The sequence below is a fragment of the Pipra filicauda genome, unplaced genomic scaffold (genome assembly GCF_003945595.2).
Source record: "Pipra filicauda isolate LSUMZ 115617 unplaced genomic scaffold, ASM394559v2 scaffold3_size10097308_pilon, whole genome shotgun sequence".
Classification (NCBI taxonomy): Eukaryota; Metazoa; Chordata; class Aves; order Passeriformes; family Pipridae; genus Pipra; species Pipra filicauda.
This window is the reverse complement of record NW_024104532.1, coordinates 6,183,982-6,205,846: the sequence shown is the minus strand read 5'-3', so window position 1 is coordinate 6,205,846 and position 21,865 is coordinate 6,183,982. Positions and strand designations below refer to the sequence as shown.

General features: G+C 45.1%; 2 protein-coding genes across 2 annotated transcripts in view; both read left to right on the top strand.

Moving 5' to 3' along the window:
• Positions 1-6,086: 6,086 nt before the first annotated feature.
• On the top strand, positions 6,087-16,487 carry CDC23 (cell division cycle 23). Its single transcript, XM_027718524.2, has 16 exons — positions 6,087-6,235; positions 6,742-6,814; positions 7,631-7,768; positions 8,023-8,065; positions 8,425-8,530; positions 8,616-8,748; positions 9,849-10,026; positions 10,116-10,213; positions 10,420-10,501; positions 11,042-11,195; positions 11,327-11,446; positions 13,098-13,173; positions 13,447-13,508; positions 14,386-14,464; positions 14,563-14,682; positions 15,504-16,487. Exons 1-16 carry the CDS (start codon positions 6,102-6,104, stop codon positions 15,672-15,674), a joined length of 1,767 nt encoding a protein of 588 aa, XP_027574325.1. The 5' UTR covers positions 6,087-6,101; the 3' UTR covers positions 15,675-16,487.
• An 876-nt stretch (positions 16,488-17,363) lies between these two features.
• The window catches only part of JAKMIP2 (janus kinase and microtubule interacting protein 2), a 47,256-nt gene continuing 42,754 nt past the window's right edge, over positions 17,364-21,865 (top strand). Inside the window, exon 1 of the mRNA XM_027718521.2 lies at positions 17,364-17,465. The gene's annotated coding sequence lies outside the window, so the exon portion shown is untranslated. The remainder of the gene's footprint in view (positions 17,466-21,865) is intronic.

The window sequence follows — 21,865 nt, the reverse complement described above, 5'->3', positions numbered from 1 at the left end:
TGAATTTCTGTTGACCTGTGGAAAATTCACAGGAAACAAGCTGTCACAGAAGTCACTACTGGGTTTTTTGGACTTTCTAATCCATCATAATGCAGCCAGAACCAGACAATTTAGATATACTAAATTCTGTTTCAGAACAGCATCACTCTCAAATAAAGAAAATAAAGTCAATTATGTGTAGAACATACTTTAGTAATATTTAACTTAATTTCCTCAGGATGTCTAATATGATACACTGATAGATCAAGGAAATAAATTTTGCATTTGTAACAGATCCAGTGACAGCAGAAAACACTTTTGCAGCAATTCATCAACTCCTGTAGGAGTAAAGGACAACACACAACCCAAGAGTTCTGCTTTACAAATCCCTCAACCATCCTCCATTTTCTTACCTGCTGAACTTTTACTTATTCTGGCTATTAAAAACAAACAAACAAACAGAACCAACCAAAAATAACCAAACCAACCAAAGAAAAAGACAAAATCAAAACCAAACCCAACCCAAACCTAGATGACTCTCTTCATTCTACAGTCTTGCTCAGACATTACAGTTAGGATTTGTGCTCTCGAGCAGTGATGACGATGCTCATCATCTCACAAGCTGTCCATAACTGCTGAGATGAGCTATTTTTCAAGGTAAACTCTACAAGGGCATCCAGAGTACCAGCATCTTTAGCATCTTCAGAAGATGCTGATCACACCCTTTTGACTACTACCCACCTCTGTTTTGTTTTGCTCTTCAGTACATACAATTCTACTTTGCACTATGCCTCCACAGGAACTGTTATGCAGAAAACATTCTTTTGCTGAAGAGACACTGGTTTTATAGCAGCTATTTAAAGAACTGTTTTTTCCTTGATGCACTATGTAGAAAGCATTAATCAACACTAAGTTTCAAAAGAACATTAAGGAAATACAAAAGAACATTAAAGAAATACTGTGTTTCGTTTGAAAAGACCAAGCTGATGATCACATCCCTCCAGTTAAATATATCCTCTCAGTAACACAGATGCAAAATGGAAATGCTACCAAGCATTCTGATTTTGTGATGCACTGGGCAACCATAAGTCTCTCTTACAATCAGGAGGAGCTGTAGGTACCCGTCATTTTGTTATTTTGTAGGGTGAAAATTACTGCTCCAATTTTTATAAAATGCTGCTGCCTTAAAACATAGTAATGAGTTGCTGGCCACTGTAAAACATCCTCCTTTTCTCTCATAGGGAGAATAAGTATAAAGAAAAAGGAGAAAGAAGTGCCTGGACAGACCAAATAAAAATAAGGATTTGTGGAAAGAACTTTTAAGTTTCCTGACATCAGAAATCTGTTCTGACTTGCTTAGTAATGAAGCTCACACATAAGGAAACCACCAGCAGCTTCGACCACTATTTTATTTCCATGCTCAGTTCTTATAGGGAGGAGAGGAAAAAAAATCCTTGCATACCAATAACTTCTATTTATTCCAGCATAAACTTTCACCAATAATGAAAGGGGCAGTTCTGCCTTCCCAAACTCAGTTCCCTCACTCTCGACTCCAGTGGCCCCTGGAAAAAACAGCAACGGATTTGCAGCCCAACTAGTTTTTCATCACTGCCTCAGTATACAACCATTAGCACTGAAGGGAGGATGAAAGGTGTAGGACTGACATCCTCAGCACATGTCACCTGCCTGGGCTGTCAGACAGCAGTGCCAGTGGGCCCTCAGCACTGCTGGGGCTGTCAGCCAGCCCAGATTCCTGTTTCCACTGTGAGACAAGGAGCACCGCTGCCTGTGTTGTCTCCAGACCCTTTTCTCCTCCATGACTCCCAGGACAGACAGCACCACTCTAAATGTGACCCAGTCGAACTATTCTAGTTCCTGCAATTCAGCCTAACCATAATTTTTGACCACTGGCTAAAACAATTGTCTTGGTCTCTTGAAAGGGGAGCAAGTCCATTCTCCATTGAGTCGGGAACTGCAGTTTAGGAACAATCTGAAGGCTCTTGAATAACAGAATCCTAAGCATCTGCATGGTTCTTTACAATCTCACTGTAATATCCAGGGGTCTTAGTGGGCCATATGCATGCTGGTTTTCTCACAGCACATGGGCTAGGTATGCATGCATAACTGCTACTGCTTTCCAGCTCATCAGAAGCTGCAATTAAATAAAATCTCTCAAAACCAGAAAATATATGGCATGAGTCAATGAATTTCTCAGATACGAAGTGATTTAGGCACAGTAAACACTTTTGCTGCATTACTGCAGGCTTCTCAGAGGCATTTTATCTCACTTCATCTCAATTAACCTCCCAAGAAAACAATTCACATCTGAACAAGAGAGAGGCGAAAAAGACATTACTGACAATACACAAAAGCCTACTCTGATGTCATAATGCTGCATTAATTGAGTCATAGGCAGATTTCCTGGAATTCAGGTTTGAAGCAGGAAAGCAGGAGATACTGACAGAAGAACAGCTATGAGCTGAATCACAGAAGTTATTTCATATGTCAGTGAAGTTATTACTGCTAAAAGTTAAGATTTCCCAACTGCACTGTAACACATTATTCAGCTTCAAAATGTTCCCCATCTCTCAATTTTGCACATACTGTAAATGAATACTACAGTAATTCTAACTCTCTCACAGTATCTTTTATGTCACAATATGGTTTTCTACCTCCTTACTTCCAGACAAGACAACTTACTGTATACTCCTACCTGCAGCTACCTGTTCTGACATTGTTGTTCCAGCACCACCTTTTCATAGCAGCACTGACAGAAATAACCATCAGTATTTGCTACATTAAATTAAGACACTTTTTTCATTATGCTGCAGTGCATTCCACACAAGAAATGTATATCAAATCCTACCTCCCACCCCTCTCCACAAGTTGCAGTCCCCATCAGAGCTGTGTGGGCCCCTCTAGTCCCATGCTCTAATGCTATCTGGAAACCTTGAGTTGTTTAAACATTTCTATACTCTCTGTGCTTTTCAATCCTCTTCTGCATTTTAACATTCAATCTGGTTGGAAGTATCCAACCAGGACAGTTGTATTAGTAGCCTTGGCACACCCTTTCCCCTCCAGCTCTAGTGTTCCTCTCTCTGTGCTGCTCCCTCCCTTACAGGGACCATCTACTGAGATCCAAGCAATCCCACTCCTCTTTGCTAGTGCTGCTCTATCAACCTTCTCATATATCCTCCCAATTCCCTATCAGCCTTCCTCCTGTTGCCAGTCTGGTCTCTCACATTCCAAGAATGGCTCTGCCACTTCTTTCCAGTAGTGCACTCTCTCTAAGCACTACACCAGGAGTTCAAGGATTGGCAGTACCAACCAGGGGGACTAGACATGGGCTAATGTTTCCACTGCCAACATTTGCTACTGGTAACTTCCAGCCTACACCAGGTCACTGAGAGAGCTCTAACACAGCATACAACAGAGTCTAGGAAGAAATATAACTCTCATTTTATTAGAAATAACTCATTAAGTCCTAGAAAGAAGAAATATAAAGGATATTGGAAAGAAAAACTTGTCTGCATGGGATTTGACAAGAGTCCCCTCAAACAAATAAAAGTAACTCCACATGACCTGTGTCATAGAGCTTACACAAATCTCAGGGGAACCTTTTTCACTTCTGACAAGCAATCTCCCACCCTTTGAAACTGTCCACAGTTGGTGACAATTTATTCCTTGGTCTCGATGTAAATCAAGTATAAATGGTTTCCCTCACACCTTAGGGTCACATGGTTTCCAAGTTTTAATGTTAATGATCTCCCAGCAGACTACAAAAGCAAAAGTGGGAGTTGCATTAACTCATAAATGGAGAATACAACCAACAGTAGAAAAGATGTTCTTACTACATCAAATTTTTCAGTGTAAAATTATACTGGAACGTGTAACCATAGCTGATTTTTAAACAAGTTAAAAAACACAGTTTTATAGCATCATAATAAAGAAGCTGAATGCAGATAATGCAGACTTTAACTGTCAACAGATGAAATTCACTGTATTGGCAAGAACACTTCACTTGGTAAAGGCCACTTACAATGGATTTCATTGAGCATCAGCTGTACCTTTGAAGATTTTAACCTTGGTGAAAAAATTCCTTTTAAAGAACCTCCACAACCCATTGGTATGATGGACACAATTCCCACCCCCATTACCAACATTCATTGTTTTTGTCGCTGTGTTTCTGTGAGGGACTAGAGACAGTTTCATCCAGGTAGCTGTGCAATAACATGAGGAACAAATTCCTGCTCTTCCAAGAGCACCCAGTTAATACTGCTCAGTTAATCTGTATCTCCCCAAGATATTATTAGTTTTCATGCACAGAGGATTTAATTAGTCCCCTGCTCTAAAAGCCAGCCCCGAGTGTCACTTCAAAGACCCATCTATTACAGAACGGAATGACAGGAAGAATTACGAGTTCTCGTTATGAAGCCCGTTGTGAGCAATTGAATTATCGAACTCTTAGCCAACATGAACTTTCAACTGCTTCTCGTTGCTTCGAGAGCCCAAAGCGCCATCTCCTGCCGAGCGTCTGGAACCACAAATACCGATTTCGGCAGCCCGTGAACTGCTGCAGGGACAGCGCTTCACACACTCAAATCCGCCGGGTTGGGCACCAACAAACACGTTTTCTCACTGAACGGCTCGGTCTGGCACAGCTGCCAGAACCGCTGCCCTTCGAGAGGAGCAGTCACATCAACAGCTGGAGCACAGCTGCCCAGGGGCACGCACCAGGAACAGGACACAGAGCATATTTTGCCCAGATTTCAGCAAGCAGCCAAGTGGCACTTTGTGCATTTTTGCAGCAGATTCCATATTTTGTATTGAAATCTTACCTCAAGCCTATTTTCACAGTTTCCAGCAGGAAAACAGCAGGTGACACCCAGTGGGCCCAAAACTGAAGATAAACAGACCTTGATAAAATTACTTCATAGACCTCACACACACACAATTTTTTTTTTTAATCACTCATTTTATTAATGTAAAACTAAACAAAGAAGACAAAACGGACAAGATGAGACTGGGTTTAGGCCTTGAACCGGGTCCAGAAGGCAGGAAACTGAGTGTAAGAATTAGTGACATTCATGGCTCACCAAAAACAAACAAACAAACAAACAAAAAAGCAAAATATTTTCTTACAATAATAATGAGACAAGTGTGATGACACCATGCTCAACAGTGACATTCCTTTCATCACCAGTGAACTTGCTGCCAATTCAAACATTGGGTCCTCTGATTCAAGTCACTTCTGCAATAAAAGAAGTAATTTTGAAGGGCACTTTCATGCTACAGAATGTTTATGGCGTTTACCCTCAGAAAAAATAAAAACCCCAAAAAGTGTAACCTGCAAATGGCATTAAAAAAAATCAATTTTCGCACTACTGTTCCTTCATTTCTGTTTTAAAACGGGGAGTTAAAGCTGACATTCTGATCCTGAGCACATAGGTGCTCATCCTGTGTGTTTTTAAGCTTTTCTGGAAAAGCTTAAAAAGTTGTGGAGCACAATCATCCCAAAACAAGAACTTCAATTTCTGTACTGTTAGAACCAAACGCCATAACAAAGATATGGAGTATTAAAGTAATTACTTTTCAGTGTAACTCCAGCGAGCTTTGTAGGGCATCACAGGAGAAATCCAACAGGAGAATAATTGCTTTAACGCTCCATATCTTTGTTATGGTGTTTGGTTCTAACAGTAGAGAAATTGAAGTCCACGAGCGGCAAAACGAAGAAGAAGATGCCTAATTTTCCTTGGAATGATGGGCAAACTGAAGGTGAAAAAGCCTTAATCTTGCGAGCCCTAGCTTGCTGTGGGACAGGCTGGTTAGCACGTGCATTTTGAAATGGGTTTTAAAGAAACCGCTTTTGCTGCGAGCAGAATTTATGCTTTCATAAAGGTCCTAAAACCTGGAGAGAGTTTTAAGAAATTCACACGATTTCCCCCTGAAGGTAAAAGGAATTCACGTTGCCCCCTCTGCACATTACCGAAGCAGCAAATCTCTAATAAAAGGGTGCGCGGGAGGAAATGCAGGTATTTTGCGATAGTCTCTAAACCGTGCCTGACAGCCCGCCCTCAGCGCGGAGACCGCGCCCTCAGCGCTCCCGCTCGAGACCCCGAGCAATGGCGGCGGCTGTGGCGATGGCGCCCGGCAGCGGCGGTGCCGCCGACTTCTCGGACCTGCGGGAGATCAAGAAGCAGCTGCTGAGCGTGGCGGAGCGGAGCCGCGAGCGGGGCCTGCAGCACAGCGGGAAATGGTGAGCGGGGCCGGGCACGGCGGGGAGCGGGGAGCGGGGAGCGGGGAACGGGGAGCGGGGCCGGGCCGGGCGCGGCGGGCCCGGCGCCAACGTGTTGTGTGAGGGGCGGTTGAGCGAGCCGGGGTGGTTCAGCCTCGAGGAGGCTCAGGGGGGGCCGCATCGCTCTCTGCAACCCCCCGACAGGAGGTTGCGGTGAGGTGGGGCCTTGTCTCTCCCGCAGTGAGAAGAGCAGGGGAAATGGGCCTTAGGCTGAGGCAGGGGAGATTCAGTCAGATATAAGAAACTATTTTTTCACTGTTGGGGCGGTCAGGCATTGGAATCGGTTGCCCAGGGAGGTGGTGGAGTCACCGTCCCTTGGAGGTGTTCAAGAGGCGTCTGGATCTGGCGCTGGGTGATGTTCAGTGGTGTAGGGGGTTACAGCGGCAGTGCTGGGCTTGGACCTGACGGCCCTAAAGATCTCCTGCAGCCGGGGGGTTGCGATGACTGTAACGCTCTCTCCCGCCCAGGGCCGCCGAGCTCGCGTTCGCGCTGGAGCCGCTGCCGCTGAGCGAGCTGCCGCCGCCGCCCGCGCTCACCGAGGTACGGCCGGGGGCGGGCTGCGAGCCCCGGGGAAGGCGCTGCAGCTCCCGCGGGCTGGGGCCGCTTAATACCAAGTCCTGCGGAAAAAAAACGTGATCCCCGATCTCCCAAAGCCCGCGGGCGGGAGGCCGGAACGCGAGGAGCTTCCTTTTCCGTTTCAGTGGGGCGGCAGAGCTGAGTGTGCTTTCCCAGATGAAAGCATTCTCTGCTGCCGTGTCCTGAATGAAGTACTCTGAAAGCCAAATTATTCCTCTTTACTGTGCTAAAAATTTACTTTAATACAAATTATGTTACGCCACTAAACTCGTGCTCCTTAGGACACAAGGTGTGTGTCTATCCCCACCTCTGTAGGTGTACGGTAGGACCCATAGGTGTGTGCCTGTGCTGATAACTTGCACAAGTGTAACGTGTCATAAATGTATGTCAAGGTGTAGTTACCAAGGACATGTTCTTGTGCATATTAGCCAGTTAATGTTCTTGGATATGGAATTCCTGAGCAGGTTTCTTGCTTGTGGTCATTTGTACTTATTGGGCAGCTAATTCCTGCCTTATGGCAGCTTGCCACGATTTGTTTCTGGAATCTCCCTGTGTATTTTAAATGTTCCTAACTAGTCTGTACTTGTTATTTGAAAACTCCAGAATCTGATCGTGTGAGGGAGCGGAGGGACTTTTCTGATAGTGCTCAAACCATCTTTGAGGGTGAATAAACTACAGTTTTAGCTTTTGGAGCAGTTTCATTGATATGTTTGTAACTGTGATTTTCCTAAAGTATGTTGGAGCTTCTCAGGTCTTAAAAAGTCCCGTGTGTCCCTGCAGGAGGATGCTCGTGACCTGGATGCCTACACGCTGGCCAAGTCTTACTTTGATCTGAAGGAATATGACAGGGCTGCCTACTTTTTACGGGGCTGCAAGAGCCAGAAAGCTTACTTCTTGTACATGTACTCCAGATACCTGGTAAGGGAGAGGAAAAAGTTGCATTTTAGCACTAAACTCCTTTGCTTCTCACCCCTCCCTGGCATACCTTATTTTTTGCCTATTCTTTTCCAAATGGCCACCTTGAAGTCCAAATTCTGTGTTGGGGGAAAGGAAAATAGGACTGTTTTTGGCAGAACTGTAATGTTTGTGAAAACTCAGTTTATGTGCTGCTGCAAGCACTGCAGCAAACAGGGAATATGCTTTTGTAATCTTGAATTTCCTCTATTCCACAGTCAGGGGAAAAGAAGAAAGATGATGAGACAGTGGATAGTTTGGGTAAGTCTCTAGTTTCAAGACTTACAAGACAATATAACAAAACTATCACTATTATCTCTTCATGTGAATCATCTTGGGTTTATGGCTTTCCTCTCAATTTTTTGGATAATAGTATGCTGTAACATGATTTCTTTCATTCTCTTTCCATTCACTGGCTTAATTACAGCTTACAGATTTTCATCTCTTAGGTCTTCTGTTAAAGTAGGTAACTAGACTAAGTGATTTTCTTTAAAATAAGGAAAATATTCACAGGCTGTGAAGCCTTTGTCCGTGATGATTCTGAATGTGCCCCAGACTTTGCAGTTGCTGTGGTGAGACTCCTGATTGAAAGCTTGTTGTGTGACTTGCTCTTCATGCAGGACCTCTGGAAAAAGGACAGGTGAAAAATGAAGCTCTGCGAGAACTGAGAGTTGAGCTCAGCAAGAAGCACAAGGCACGGGAACTGGATGGATTTGGCCTTTATCTGTAGGCATCTGCATGCATTTTTTATATATTTGTGTGGATATGCAGAGTTTTATGATTGTGATTAACGTGATAACTCTTTTTACAGGTATGGTGTTGTGCTGCGGAAGCTGGACCTGGTGAAAGAAGCAATAGATGTGTTTGTTGAAGCTGCTCATGTCTTGCCTTTGCACTGGGGAGCCTGGCTGGAGCTTTGCAACTTGATTACAGATAAAGAGATGGTAAAACTTGAGAGATACCAAGATGTGTTAACAAATTCCAGAGTTTAGCCTGATTAAGTAACCAATGATTCTGTTGCCACAAGATTGATGTTGCCCTCTGCTTTATTCTAAGACTCTCTCAGGCAAGGCAATCCAAGACTAAATTATGTTGTTAGAGCCCCTTTTTCTTCAATTGCTTGCCATGCTGTAGCTTGAGAATCCTTATACAGGCAGGGTTAGTTTCATACCATTCACCCATGAAGTAGTTTAAGAAATGTCTAATTCATGTTTTCTGAAGTAGTTGTCACCAGGGTTATCACCTTGTCCCATGAAGGACATCCTCCCAAGACTTCCTTTTTCTAAAGCTGAGACAGTAATGTACACAGAGCCACACATATGAGGTGAATGGTATCAAAGAACCAAACTTAGATATAAAACCAAAACAGATTATTTTTCCTTCTGCATGGAATTTATGAGTCCACTGCTGGAAGTCTTCAGTAAATTCTGGCTGATGAAGTATTTAAAATAGACACAGAATAGAGCCTCACTGATTTGTGGAAGAAGGGAAATGCATTTTTTTGAGCTCATTTGGAGTCTGTTCACTTAGTTCCTTGAAAACAGTGATATGATACTGATGTTCAAGCATAGGAAGAAAGTGCAGTTTTTCGAAGGACTTCTAATTTTAAAGGAGAAATAAGCTTAGTGGCAGAAGCAAGAGCCAGGTGATGTCAGATTTGACAATATCTTCACCAGTTGACCAAATGGTTTCAATTTATCTGCAATTTCAAGAGTCATGGGAATAGATTGGGAGTAACTAAGTAGAATTACATATTGTACTGCTTTTTTAGACGCCATGTCTTAGCGCTCCTTTGCTGTTTCAATACTCTCAGTTTATAGGCATTATTTAGTCTGTCCTGCAGAGGAACCTGACATTAATTCTTGGTCCTAATACTGCTCTTTTGTAGCTGGTCTTATGGTTTAAGAAAGCAATTGCAGGAAAGCCTCCTACCTCGAGACCATCGCTAAATCATGGGAGGGAAGATAATGGATTCTTTGCCACAAGTGGCTCGTAGAATGCTACTGATTGTCATCTCTTCCTCCTCTTCTTTGGTTCTTGATAGTTGAAGTTCCTGTCCTTGCCAGATACATGGATGAAAGAGTTCTTTCTTGCACACATTTATACAGAGCTACAGCTGATAGAGGAGGCCCTGCAGAAGTATCAGAGCCTCATTGATGCAGGATTTTCCAAGAGCACTTACATCATCTCTCAGATCGCAGTTGCCTACCACAATATTCGAGGTCAGTGATACTAACTAGTAGGAATGAGCACCTTGATGCAAACTTGGCATTTATAGTTCTTGGTGTCCCATCTGCTGTTTCTTCTTCAGATATTGACAAAGCCTTATCCATCTTTAATGAGCTAAGGAAACAAGATCCTTACAGGATAGAAAACATGGACACTTTCTCCAACTTGCTCTATGTAAGGGTAAGCACTCTTTCTGTGGCCTGTCCATACTTTTGGTGTTTATCAGAGGTATGTAAAACATTGGCAATGCAGCTGGTGCTGTCTGAATGCAGGCTTCCTGCTTCCCAGCTCCATATAAGAGATGTATGCATTGCTGACTGCCTAGGTTTTCTGAGAAAACCTACTATGCTCTCTTTCTCATCTCTTTCATTTCTTTGTTTCACTAGAGCATGAAGCCTGAGCTGAGCTACCTGGCTCATAATCTCTGTGAGATAGACAAGTACCGTGTTGAGACCTGCTGTGTCATCGGTGAGAGCCAGCTCTTTTACAGCTCCTTATTTTGCTGTCTGCAGGCTGTGCAAGGAAACACTTGTGAAAGTCATCAGCCAGCAAGGCTGTCCAAACCACTTGGTGAATGTGGATTCAGGCAGCCCGAGAAGCAGACTAAATGACAGAATACCCTTTTCCCTCATTTCTGCCAGTGCAGGAAGGAGACCCATGTACCTGAAAATCTCTTTGTAGTCTTCTATAATGGAAATAATCATGTGTCAGCACCAGGAAATTAATTTGAAAGATCATGACATTCCAAGGGGATGGGTTCTTAAATTGGTTGGTACAACTGGAAAAGGATTGACCAGAACACTGGAGAACAGAATGCTGTTAGGTCTCTTGAGGTTTGAATCAGATCTGCCTTTAGTGGTACTCTTTACTTTTTATAATGTAAGTTAGGAGGTAGTAGATAATACCTATTACAACCTTTTTTCTACTTCTCTGTTGGTATTGGGATTTTTTTTGTTGGTTGGTTGTGGATTTTTAAAATTTATTTAAATATTGTGACTTTTGCTTTAGGAAATTATTATAGCTTGCGTTCCCAGCATGAAAAAGCAGCACTCTATTTCCAAAGGGCCTTGAAACTGAATCCTCGTTATCTGGGAGCCTGGACACTTATGGGACATGAGTATATGGAAATGAAGAACACATCTGCAGCTATCCAGGCTTACAGGTATCACTCATGTACTGCACAAAATGATGTTTGTGTCTGTAATAGTACCTTCTGTTTTTAGTTAGTGTTTTGCTGAACTTGTTTTTGATCCTGATGGCTTTCTGACTAGTTCATCTCCTTTTCTTTGACAGACATGCAATAGAGGTGAACAAAAGGGACTACAGAGCGTGGTATGGCTTGGGGCAAACCTATGAAATCCTCAAGATGCCATTTTATTGTCTCTACTACTACAGACGGGCCCACCAGCTCAGGTAGAGTTGAGAATGGAGCCGTGTTTATCAGTCTTTGTTCTGACATAGTTGCTACTGGCTAAGGACTTACATACAGGAAGTAAGTTGGGGAAGGAGAAAAAAAATCAGTACTTTGTAATTTGTGCAGTTTGCCGAGCTGCCCCTTGGCCAATGGTTTCACTTTTAATGAAGGGGGACATGTATGTATTACTTTGTCCTCTGGATAACTTTGCTTAAACTCTTCCAGTTCCCCAGAGGGGTACAGGGACTTATCAACATCCACTGGTCTGGGACTTCTTAAATTGATGCCTCATAATTCACAATTTTTTGTTTCTTTGTGCCTTTTCAAGCTTTTCATTTTGCTCCTCCTCATCTTGGAGAGCTGACCAAAGCAGCAGATTAATTTTCCTTTTCCCCCCAAACTGCTTCACGCTCAGCAGTTAATTGCAAGCGTTCTTTTTCTAGTTGTTCCTGCAATGCTTTCATTGACTCTTGTAAAGATCTTATAATTTCACTTGAAGATTTCTGATTTCTCTCCTTTTGCGTTGCTCTAAGGACAACACCCAAAACAGCACGTACAAGAAGTAGTCCTAATCCAAGGACAGACATCAAGAGGGAATAATCCCCATATAACTCACCCTGGGATGTTATTCCTTTTGACTCAGTCATTAACCCAGCTCAGGGTAATGTCTTTCTCCCCCTTAACTCTCTGAGGGTCAGCTTGACTCTCTCCTGGAAAAACCTTTCAACAGGTACCAGAGAACCTTTCAACAGGTCCAGGCTACACCAGAAAGCCTTTCAACAGGTCTGATGTGCCCAGGTCACACTGAGAGGAGAAAAATTATCACTTTAATTTTATAATGAGGGGACAGTCACCATTTGACTCGTCCTCAGTATCAGTTTTGGACTACACCGATTACTCCACCACATCCAAAGGATCCTGTCCATGATGCCAAAAATGTTGTGACCTGCCCCAGGAAAAGGGTGTGGGGAGGTAACCAGCTTCTTATTAATAAATCCCTTGATGTGGATGAGAGTGAAAAGCGACGCTGAATAATTGGTGTTTGAAAACATATATATGTCGGGTTTACTTTAAAACAGTTTTGTTTCAAAGGTAAACAGATATGTTGCCATTTTGGGTGTTATCATCTATATCTGTTGTCTATAGCAATATGGCATAAAGATAATCTTTAAGGAAAATACACAAGGGAGAGAAAAGGAAAGAAAGGATAAGGGTGGAAAAATGTATATGGTCACTGCCCACGGGGTCCACCAATGAAATTTGGTAGTTGCAGCTTCCATGTCTGTTAATTGAAGTGATGGCCTTGATCCATTGGGGCTGGGGGAGGGAAGCCCACACGCTCAAGGAAGCTGTGAGTTATTATATATTTCCAGCTCAGGTGGGAATGCCTTGTACCTCTTGGGGCAGGGAGTTTTTCCATGGCTAGTGTCACAGGCCGTGCCACGAGCGTCCAACGTCTCCATGCAGAGTTCCTGTGAAGGGCATGGCAAACACGGCTCTTCTCACCTTTCAGGACTCGACCCCTCAGCAGCACTGGCAGGGGGTGGGCCCTGCTGGGTGAGCAGCCACCTCTTCCCAGCCTGCAAAATTCCCCTGGCGATCCTAGAATGTGTAAATCATTAACCATTTCAGTTTTTTGCTCTTTTACAGACCGAACGATTCTCGTATGCTGGTTGCTCTAGGAGAATGCTATGAGAAACTCAATCAGTTGGTGGAAGCCAAAAAGGTGAGAACTGATATATGTGACTTTAAGGTGTCTCCCAGGACAGTGGGTGGAATCACAGCAAAATTGTGTAGCTAGTGCCACCCAAACTCCACGTAGCTGGAATTCATTCCTGTGGCAGGTACAACTGCTGCAATGTAATTAGAGCAGCTGATAAATAAGGAGTTGTCTACAGATACCTGCCCCTTTTGCTGACAAACCTTGTAGTTTTCTGTTGTTGACTTCTGTGCTGGGGTCATTTTTTGGCATGCTTGACTGACTTTCCTTCCTTGACAGTGCTATTGGAGGGCTTATGCTGTGGGAGATGTGGAGAAAATGGCACTTGTGAAACTTTCCAAGTGAGTATGTACTGTCACTGAACCGTCAGGGTTGTGCTAAAATGCAAGTTACACTTTGATACCTAATGATAAAATACTGAATGTAAACAAGTGGAATTGCTGTTAGGTAGTATTACTTTTGGAGCTGTGTAAGAACTGGTGTCTTTAGGTCTGTAGTGACTGCAAATTCTGGTGTCCAGCTTTAGCTTTAAGTTTCCATGAGGATAACTAGAGGGAATGATAGCATAATGTGGGTTGCCAGGCACCTCTGAATCCTGAGGTGATTTGAGCAGGCAGTGCTAGCAATTGCATTTTTTGTATTGCAGCTTAAAAGCAATCCATGATGGTAGATGATGTACAAAATTGTAGCTTGATTGATTTTATTTTTCTCTCTAGTATATGGCTGTAACATTGGGAAAGGGTCTAATGTGAAATAAATACGAATCTTGTGACATCAGCACTATTTTTTTTTAGTGGGGATAAAGTAATATAAAATGGGAAAGTGAAGGAGAAAAAAAGGGCAAGTGGAAGGTGAAGCTGCTGTACAAATCTGGGATGTAGTGGGGAAGAAGGAGCACTGGGGGGAGATAACATGTAAATAGAATTGCAAAGGTCTGTTAAAAGCTTTAAAATGGAACAAAATAAGCAAAGGTCCCTGCTTTGGTTGCCACTGCTTCTGGCAGTCAGTATTTAACTGCCTCTCTGCCTGCCAGCCTGAATGTTCTCAAGCTGGATCGTCTCTTTCCATGAGAGGCAGTGCATCGTGCATGTCCTGCAAATTCTGAAGGAAAGGACCTGGCTTTAGTCGAGGTCAGGTTGAGCAGGTGCTTTCTTGTAGACCAAGAAGGTCTTTAACAGTTCAGTCTTGTTCCAGTGACCCACTTTTCTCTTTTTCTAGGCTGCACGAACAGCTGAATGAATCTGAACAGGCAGCTCAATGCTACATCAAATACATCCAGGATATCTATTCCTGTGGGGTAAGAGGATAACTTGGGGATAAAAGGAGAAGTAAACATGATGCAGAACTGTCTTGGAAGGCACTTACAGAAGGTGTTTTTTACCCTCCTCATTGCAGGAGATAGTGGAGCACCTGGAGGTCAGCACTGCATTCCGTTACCTGGCCCAGTACTACTTCAAGTGTAAGCTCTGGGATGAAGCCTCAGCGTGTGCTCAGAAATGCTGTGCCTTCAATGATGTGAGTAGCTGTGCAGTCTGTGGTGCTTCCTGCTTAGGGGATCTATGACCTTGATCTTGGCCCCCCTCAGAGTCCTTTATGAGGGAATGAGGGCTGTCTGCCATGCAGGTCACATCCTGAGTGGTGGTGTACACCTGATAACTGATGCTGCTTATGATTGATAAAAGTCATGGAATGTGGTGTAGATAGTGTTCACTAAATAAAAGGATTTGAGGCTCCACATGGCAATCCTAAGGCTGCTGAAAATCTTGGTGGTGAGAAGCTAGTTAACTGGTCACAAACTCCCACACGCTGTGTAGTGATGGTACTCATAAAACTTCTTTATCTCATCTTCTGTGTGTAGGCAGTGCAGAGGATATAATAATACTTGGTTTTTGTGTGCATCTCCATATTCTGTGATGTTCTCTAAGTGGGCAGTTTGGGATTTTTAAGCCCAGCCTAGTGCCACACACTAGCCACGAGTGCAGGATGTTTGGCCTGTGCTTAACAAAGCTGCCTGGAGCTCTAGAAAACCTGAATTCAGCTTGTTTGAAGCTTTTCCAATCTACTTTTTGCTGGAATGCTTCAGTTGTTCCAGTCTCTGAAATACCCAAGAAATGTGCCAATCAGGGGAGTAAAAGGAGGAAAGACTAAAACCAAAAAAAGTGACATACCTTAGTGTTTTTAAGGAGCAGAAGAAAAAAGAAATGAGGATGGGTTTTATAGCTTGTAGCCTTACAGAATGACAAACTACTATAACTTACGCTGCTTCCATACTGAATTTGACCCAGAAACCACTCATTCATATTTGCATTGTTTTGTTTTCTACAAATGAATTTCAGACTAGAGAAGAGGGAAAGGCCCTGCTGCGGCAGATCTTACAGCTTCGCAACCAAGGAGAAACATCATCCACAGATGTTCCTGCTCCCTTATTCCTCCCTGCATCACTGTCAGCCAACAACACTCCCACACGTCGTGTCTCCCCGCTCAATCTGTCCTCTGTAACACCATGAACAGTGCTGATACCTCTGACCTGTGCGTTGGATGTGACACTGCACATGGGACGTGTAACCACTTCTTTCTAGGGAAATTCCTCCTTTGGTTGCTGCCCTCCCATGGAGGGCAGGAGTTAGCAGAGCCCACAGCTGAAGACAGATGTGCCCCAACAGGCAAAGGGGCAGCTGATGTGAAAGTGCCTGTGCTGAGAGTGTGAGAACCTGCTCTACTTCTCGCCACATCATTCCAGTTAGAGGGCAGACGTGTGCCAGTACACAGGACTAACTGAGGCACTGAAGGGGCTTGTCTGCTGAAGTTAAAGTACATTTGAGGTTTGATTCTGCCCCGTGACTTCTGGTCTTTACTGCATTTCTTTGGATGACCTCTTAGCGATATCACTGCTGTCCTCATCAGAGACTGTTACCTGCTTGGCTACTTAATGGCTTTGGCTTGTCTTGACCAACATGGGAGATGTTTCACTAAAGCAGTAGAATAGGCACTTGTATAGGTGCCATGTCTATGCTGAAGGATTGACAAGTATCAGAGGAGTCCCAAGTAGCCACAGGTGACAGCTGTCTGGTGTTCTGTCAGTGGATCTGACAGATAATTTTGGCTTTTAGTAGAAAAGCAGCCAGTGGGATGGTACAATTAAAAAACTAACAATAAGTAACTGTCCTTGGGTTTCTTTATGGTGCAGCTTTCATGTGTACTGTAGCAAATGGAATTGGATGAACCATAGTGGATCATTTTGTTGAGGAGGCAAAAAGATAATTATGCCTTTTTTCAGAGTTGGTGTCCTTGTTCACCTCTATAAATTTATTACAGCCTTATCCCTATGGCTGTGGTGTGATTTTAATCCAGGACAAGGCATTTTAAAAGCCCTTTGCCATTTACCCATCGCTTCCTGTGCTTCATGAGACGAGTTGTACAGGTGGAAGCCTGTGGGTCAAAGCCCTGGGCCCTCTCTGTGATGCATGTGCATGGAGCAGAGGGATCCCATGTTCTTGGTTCTGGGCATCCCTAGAAATTACTGCTCCATAGCACCGATCAAACCAGCATTTCTACAGCAGATGGTTTTAAACAGAGCAGCTGGATCTTGATGTATTTTGGAAGCACTCTCCTAATTATTCCATGCAAACCTGAGGATATGAATGAGACCATTTGTAAAATTATTGTCATTGAGGGCAAATTGTGCCTGATGAACTTGGTGGCCTTCTACAATGGGGTTAATGTGTTGGGGCGTAAGGGAAGAGTGACTGATGTCATTTACCTGGACTTGGGCAAAGCACCTGATACTGACCCGCACAGTGTCCTTGGCTCTGTGCTGGAGAGACATGGATTAGATGAGTGGGTATGGAATTAAGCCGGATGGTCACATTCCAAGAGTTGTGGCCATCAGCTCACTGTCCAAGGGGAGACCAGTGACGAGGGGTGTCCCTGGGTGGTCGCAAGGCCTGGGGCGAGCTCCGGGCTGGGGCCGCGGGGGCTGCGGAGGCTTCGCGTCGCCTTGGCTGTGGCCCGAGGGCTGCGGCCCCTCGGCGGGCGGGGAGCGGCGGGGCCGGGGCGCTCCCGGCCGGTCCGTGCCGCGCTCCCCGCGCAGCTGCGGCGGGGCGGGCGGGGCTGCCGCATCCCCGGCCCGGCAGCGCAGCCTCGGCCGCGGGGCGGCGGCGGGGCGGGCGCCCGCCCTCAGCGCCGGCGCGCAGGAGGCGGCGGGGCCGGTGCGGGCGCTGGAGCCGCCGCGGCGGCGGGAAGATGGATGCGCCGCGCTCGTCCCTCGCCGCTCGGCATCCTCCCCTGGCCGCGGCACGGTGAGCGGCGGCGGTCGAGGAGGGTCGCCCGGTGCCCGCGGCGGCGGAACAATGACCGGGCGGCTGCGGGGGGCCGGGGCCGGGGCGGCGGCGCGGCGGGGGAGAGGCAGCGATGGAGGTGATGGAGAGGAGGGGAGGGGAGCGGGAGCCGGCGCTGGTGATGGAGAGGCGATGGCGGGAGAGGCGTGGCAGGCGCAGCCCGCAGCCGCCCGCCGGCCCCGCACCATTGTGCGCCCGCCGGTCATTGTCCGCACGGTGCGGGCGCGGCGCGCTGGGCGCGGCGGCTGCTGCAGGGAAGGGAAGCGAAGGGAAGGGATGCTCCGGGGCCGGGGGCGATCGGCGGAGCCCGGGATGCTGCGGGGCCGTTCTGGCTGGGCCTCGGCGGGGCAGCCCGAGCGGAGCGGGGCCGGCGCGGCCCTGCGGGCGCTCCCCGCGCTCGTTCGCACTCGCGGGGTGTCTGTGGCCGCCCCGGCGCTCACACGGCCGTGCACAAGGCTCCCTGCCCAGCGGGATGCTCGGAATGGCACCTGTGCGTGTCCTGGGCTGTCAGGGCTGCCGTGTGTGTGTGTGTGTGAAGACATTCTGTTCTCCCTCGCAACCACGGACCCCGCAGGATGCATCTCTTTGTACGTGCAGTGCCTTTTTCACAGCCACTGATGGGTGAAACCTGCCTCTTGGGCTGGTGTGCAATTTATGCTGAAATTACCGGATTGCCATCCCTCAGTTTCATTATGGCTACTCAGGTCAGATCCAGATCCTGCATTTTTGCTACGTTATGGCACTGAATACTCATTTGTAGACCGGGAATGCAAATATATAAAAGGTGCTGATCATACCTTATAGGTTGGAAACATAGAGAATTACATATTTTAGAAGTTTAATTTCAACTCTTGTAAGGAAAAAAATGAACTACGTGTATTATTTAAAACATTTGCATTCTGATGCTGTCCAGTGTCCAAGGTGACACGTTGGACTCTCGTTCTCAATGTCTCTGATTTGCTGGGTCAGATTCTGCAGTAGTGCAGATATCATGCCTGGTCTAGCCATCTGGGTAGCCCATCAGGAGAATGTATTGTCCCTTTTCAGACAGTAATGTGGGATTTATTGCGTCTGCTCTGACTCAGGTTTTGTTTCTATTGATCTGGCCTGCTGGTCTGCACAGGAATTTCAGACCCAGGCCTGCTGTGCTGTAAATGCTGCCTCTGCTGGCACTTGACCCGGTTCAGATGGGTGCTTCAGTGAGGTAAATACCCAGTGATCCTAAGAGGTTCTCCAGGAATGGCCACACTTTTGGTGAAATTTGGGAGTGGTGAGATGGTTATTGTTGAAGAGGGCACAGGACACAAGTGCTCTATCAGTACTTCTGTGTCAATCAAAAGACACCATGGGTGCCTCGATACAAGAAGGACATCAAACTATTAGAGTGTGTCCAGAGCAGGGCAACCAAGATGGTGAAAGGTCTTGAGGACAAGGCTTAGGAGGAGCAGCTGAGGTCACTTGCTTTGTTCAGCTTGGAGAAGAGAAGGGTGAGGGGTGACCCCATCACAGCTTCCTCAGGGGGGTCAGAGGGGGAGGTGCTGGTCTCCTCTTTCCCAGCCATGGGACACAAGGAAATGGAATGAAGCTGCATCAGGGGAGGTTCAGATTGGACAGTAGGAAAAGCTGATTCACTGAGGGTGGTTGGGCAATGGAACAAACTCCCCAGGGAAGTGATCAGGGCACTAAACCTGTCAGAGTTCAAGGAGTGTCTGGTTGATGCTCTTAGTCGTGTGGTTAGTGTTAGGTGGTCCTGTGAGGAGCAGGGAGTTGGACTCAGTGATCCTCATGGGTGTCTTCCAACTTGAGATGCTCTGTGATTCTAATCAAGTTATGGGACTGCAGCCACTTCCACCTTTGCTTCCACAGGCAGCAAAATCCCAAGGAGAAGCCTCAGGGAGGAAAGGTTGGCAAGTTTTTTCTGGGATTTCCATAGGAGTTGCCTGGTGGAGGTGGCTGCCAGGAGCTATTGATGGATTGCCCCTTTGGCTTTGTCCCTTTCCCAGAACTGTGGCAGTGAGGTGGGCTTGCTGGGATTCCCTGGCTGTCAGCAGAACTCCCAGCAGAAAGGAGTAGGCTGCCAGTGACAGATGGTGCAACCTTTCTGACTTTCTGCTCTCAAACTGTCCTGGTAGTGCCTAAGGTAGAGAAACATGTCCCTTACCTTGGAGATTAGTTTGAGCCAGGTGTTTCCAGTGTCCTCCCCAAGCCCCACTTCAGGCTCTGTGATTTTGCCTCAGCCTCCCTTCCCAGAACCTTGTCCCTGTCACCTTTCAGTGGCTTCTGGTAATCCCTCTGCTTTCAGGGGCCATTCCCAGCTAAATAATCTTCTGAATGACAACTTCTGTGTCCTGCTCATTGTGAATTGAAAATAAGGTACAGCTAAAACATGGTTGTGTTTTGAGGAGGTGATTGGCTGTTGTTATTTGTAAATGTATGCTGGGTTCTGGTAGACCTTTTATTATCAAGAGTTTAATGTATCTGGAAAGATGCTGCATAATTTCTCTTCCATTACAAAGGATAAGTGACCTCAGGGTATTCAAGTCAGGAAAATGCTGTGAAATGTAACTGGTAGAAACAATGCCCAGAATAATTTTCAATTTTAATTCATATTCACTCATTTGATAGTTGATATTGCAGTTTAGAAAGTTATAAAAATAGTCCTCCAGCTGTAACAAAGGTATGGTGGTGGATTCTACTGTCATAAGGCTGATGTAACTCAGGTGTAGCTTGAGCAGCTGAAATCCAAATAGTTTGTTAATTATAACTTCTGTTTTTTCCCCCTCTTCTTTTTAACCAAACTATGTTAGCCTGAAGATGCTTTCACTACTGAGCCATAGTAATTTTTAATTGTGCCCAGTATTTGTGCTTTCTATTGGCTTTTTGAAGTCACAAGGCAGCAAAATAGTCCTTACCAGACACCCAAATTCTGAATCACTTTCCAGTGATTTCATATCTTCTGTGTTCTGTCAGATTTCTCTTTAATCTTTGTGCATGGCAACGCAATGTTTGCACTACAAGCCTGCAAAACAAATATTTTTGTTTTAAAAACACAGTTATTTTGTTTTATATTTACGTTTATAGCTTTACTTGAATTTACAATTACATGTTTGCATTATGTGTTTCTAAATCAATACCTTACTTAAATTCCAGGCAGGTAACATTTTCAAAGTTCCTCTATAAATCTATATCCCTTGAAGATCTGGTCTTTACCAGATTATAACAAATTTATCTTCCCATCTTCAGAGATGGATTCTCTGTTGCCTTCTCTTTCTAGGTCTGTGCAAAGCACCTGTGCAGTTCTCTGTCATCAGCTCTCAATGTCCAGAATCCATGAGGGCAGAAAAATGTAATTTTGGTAGTACTTCTAGGTTTTGCATCTTTAAGGGCTATTTGAGTTTCTCCTTTAAAATATGAGGACTAGAAATCTTTGCTCCAGGAGGTGGGGCTCTAAATAGAAAATTCGACAGCATGCTGGGAAGAACCATGAGAAAGCTCTGTGGTGCAGCCACACTGAACGCTGCCAGGTCAAATGAGTGTAAATACAGCTCCTTGGAAATGACAGAAGAACAGCGTGGATCACAGTCTACAGTTTGGGTTCCAAAGCATCCAATGAACTTTAAAGGAGAAATGATACCTGCAAGCATTTTCAGGAACATGGGCTTTTAGTTCTTCTCACTGGAACTGGTGGTGCTGTTTGCTTTGGTGGCCGTGCATTTGGATCACTGGTGGGTTGCTGAGAAACTATCACACGTCCTGGAAACTTCAGGATCTGTGTTTTCCCTGGAAGATGACATTTGGACGTTGCAGTTCCCTGTGCTGAACAGTCTGCACCAGCAGTTGTCAGAAGGGGAGCTGTCAGGAGTGAACTGATGTCTGTGACCATCCCCACGGCAGCTTTGCACAAGAAAGATGCACAGAAATACAGCACACATTTTAGTACAGAGCTGCACAGTGAAACCTTGCTAGTTAACAGCTTAACAAGTACCAACAAATAAGGAATACAAATGAAGACTGGCTAGACTACAGTTGCTCTTCTAACTTTGGATGAAATGTACTCAGATGGATAACAAAGCAAACTGATGTACCTGAGAAAATTGCTAGGATAGAAGAGTTGGTAGGGTATGCCAGACCTTCTTTTATGTTGGAAATGATAATGCAAAGTATAACAGCATTTCAGATTACTTAGTAAAAAATAATAAAATTAATTATTTGAATTAATTGAGAACAGCTGATGCTCAAATGCACATTGTCTCCCACTTTCTTCATTCCTTCCATCTCCACCCAGGAGGTAATAGCCTCACACCTGTACTCCATTTCTCAAGATATTTGTTGGTGTTCGTTGAAATTTTTTTGTTGTAATA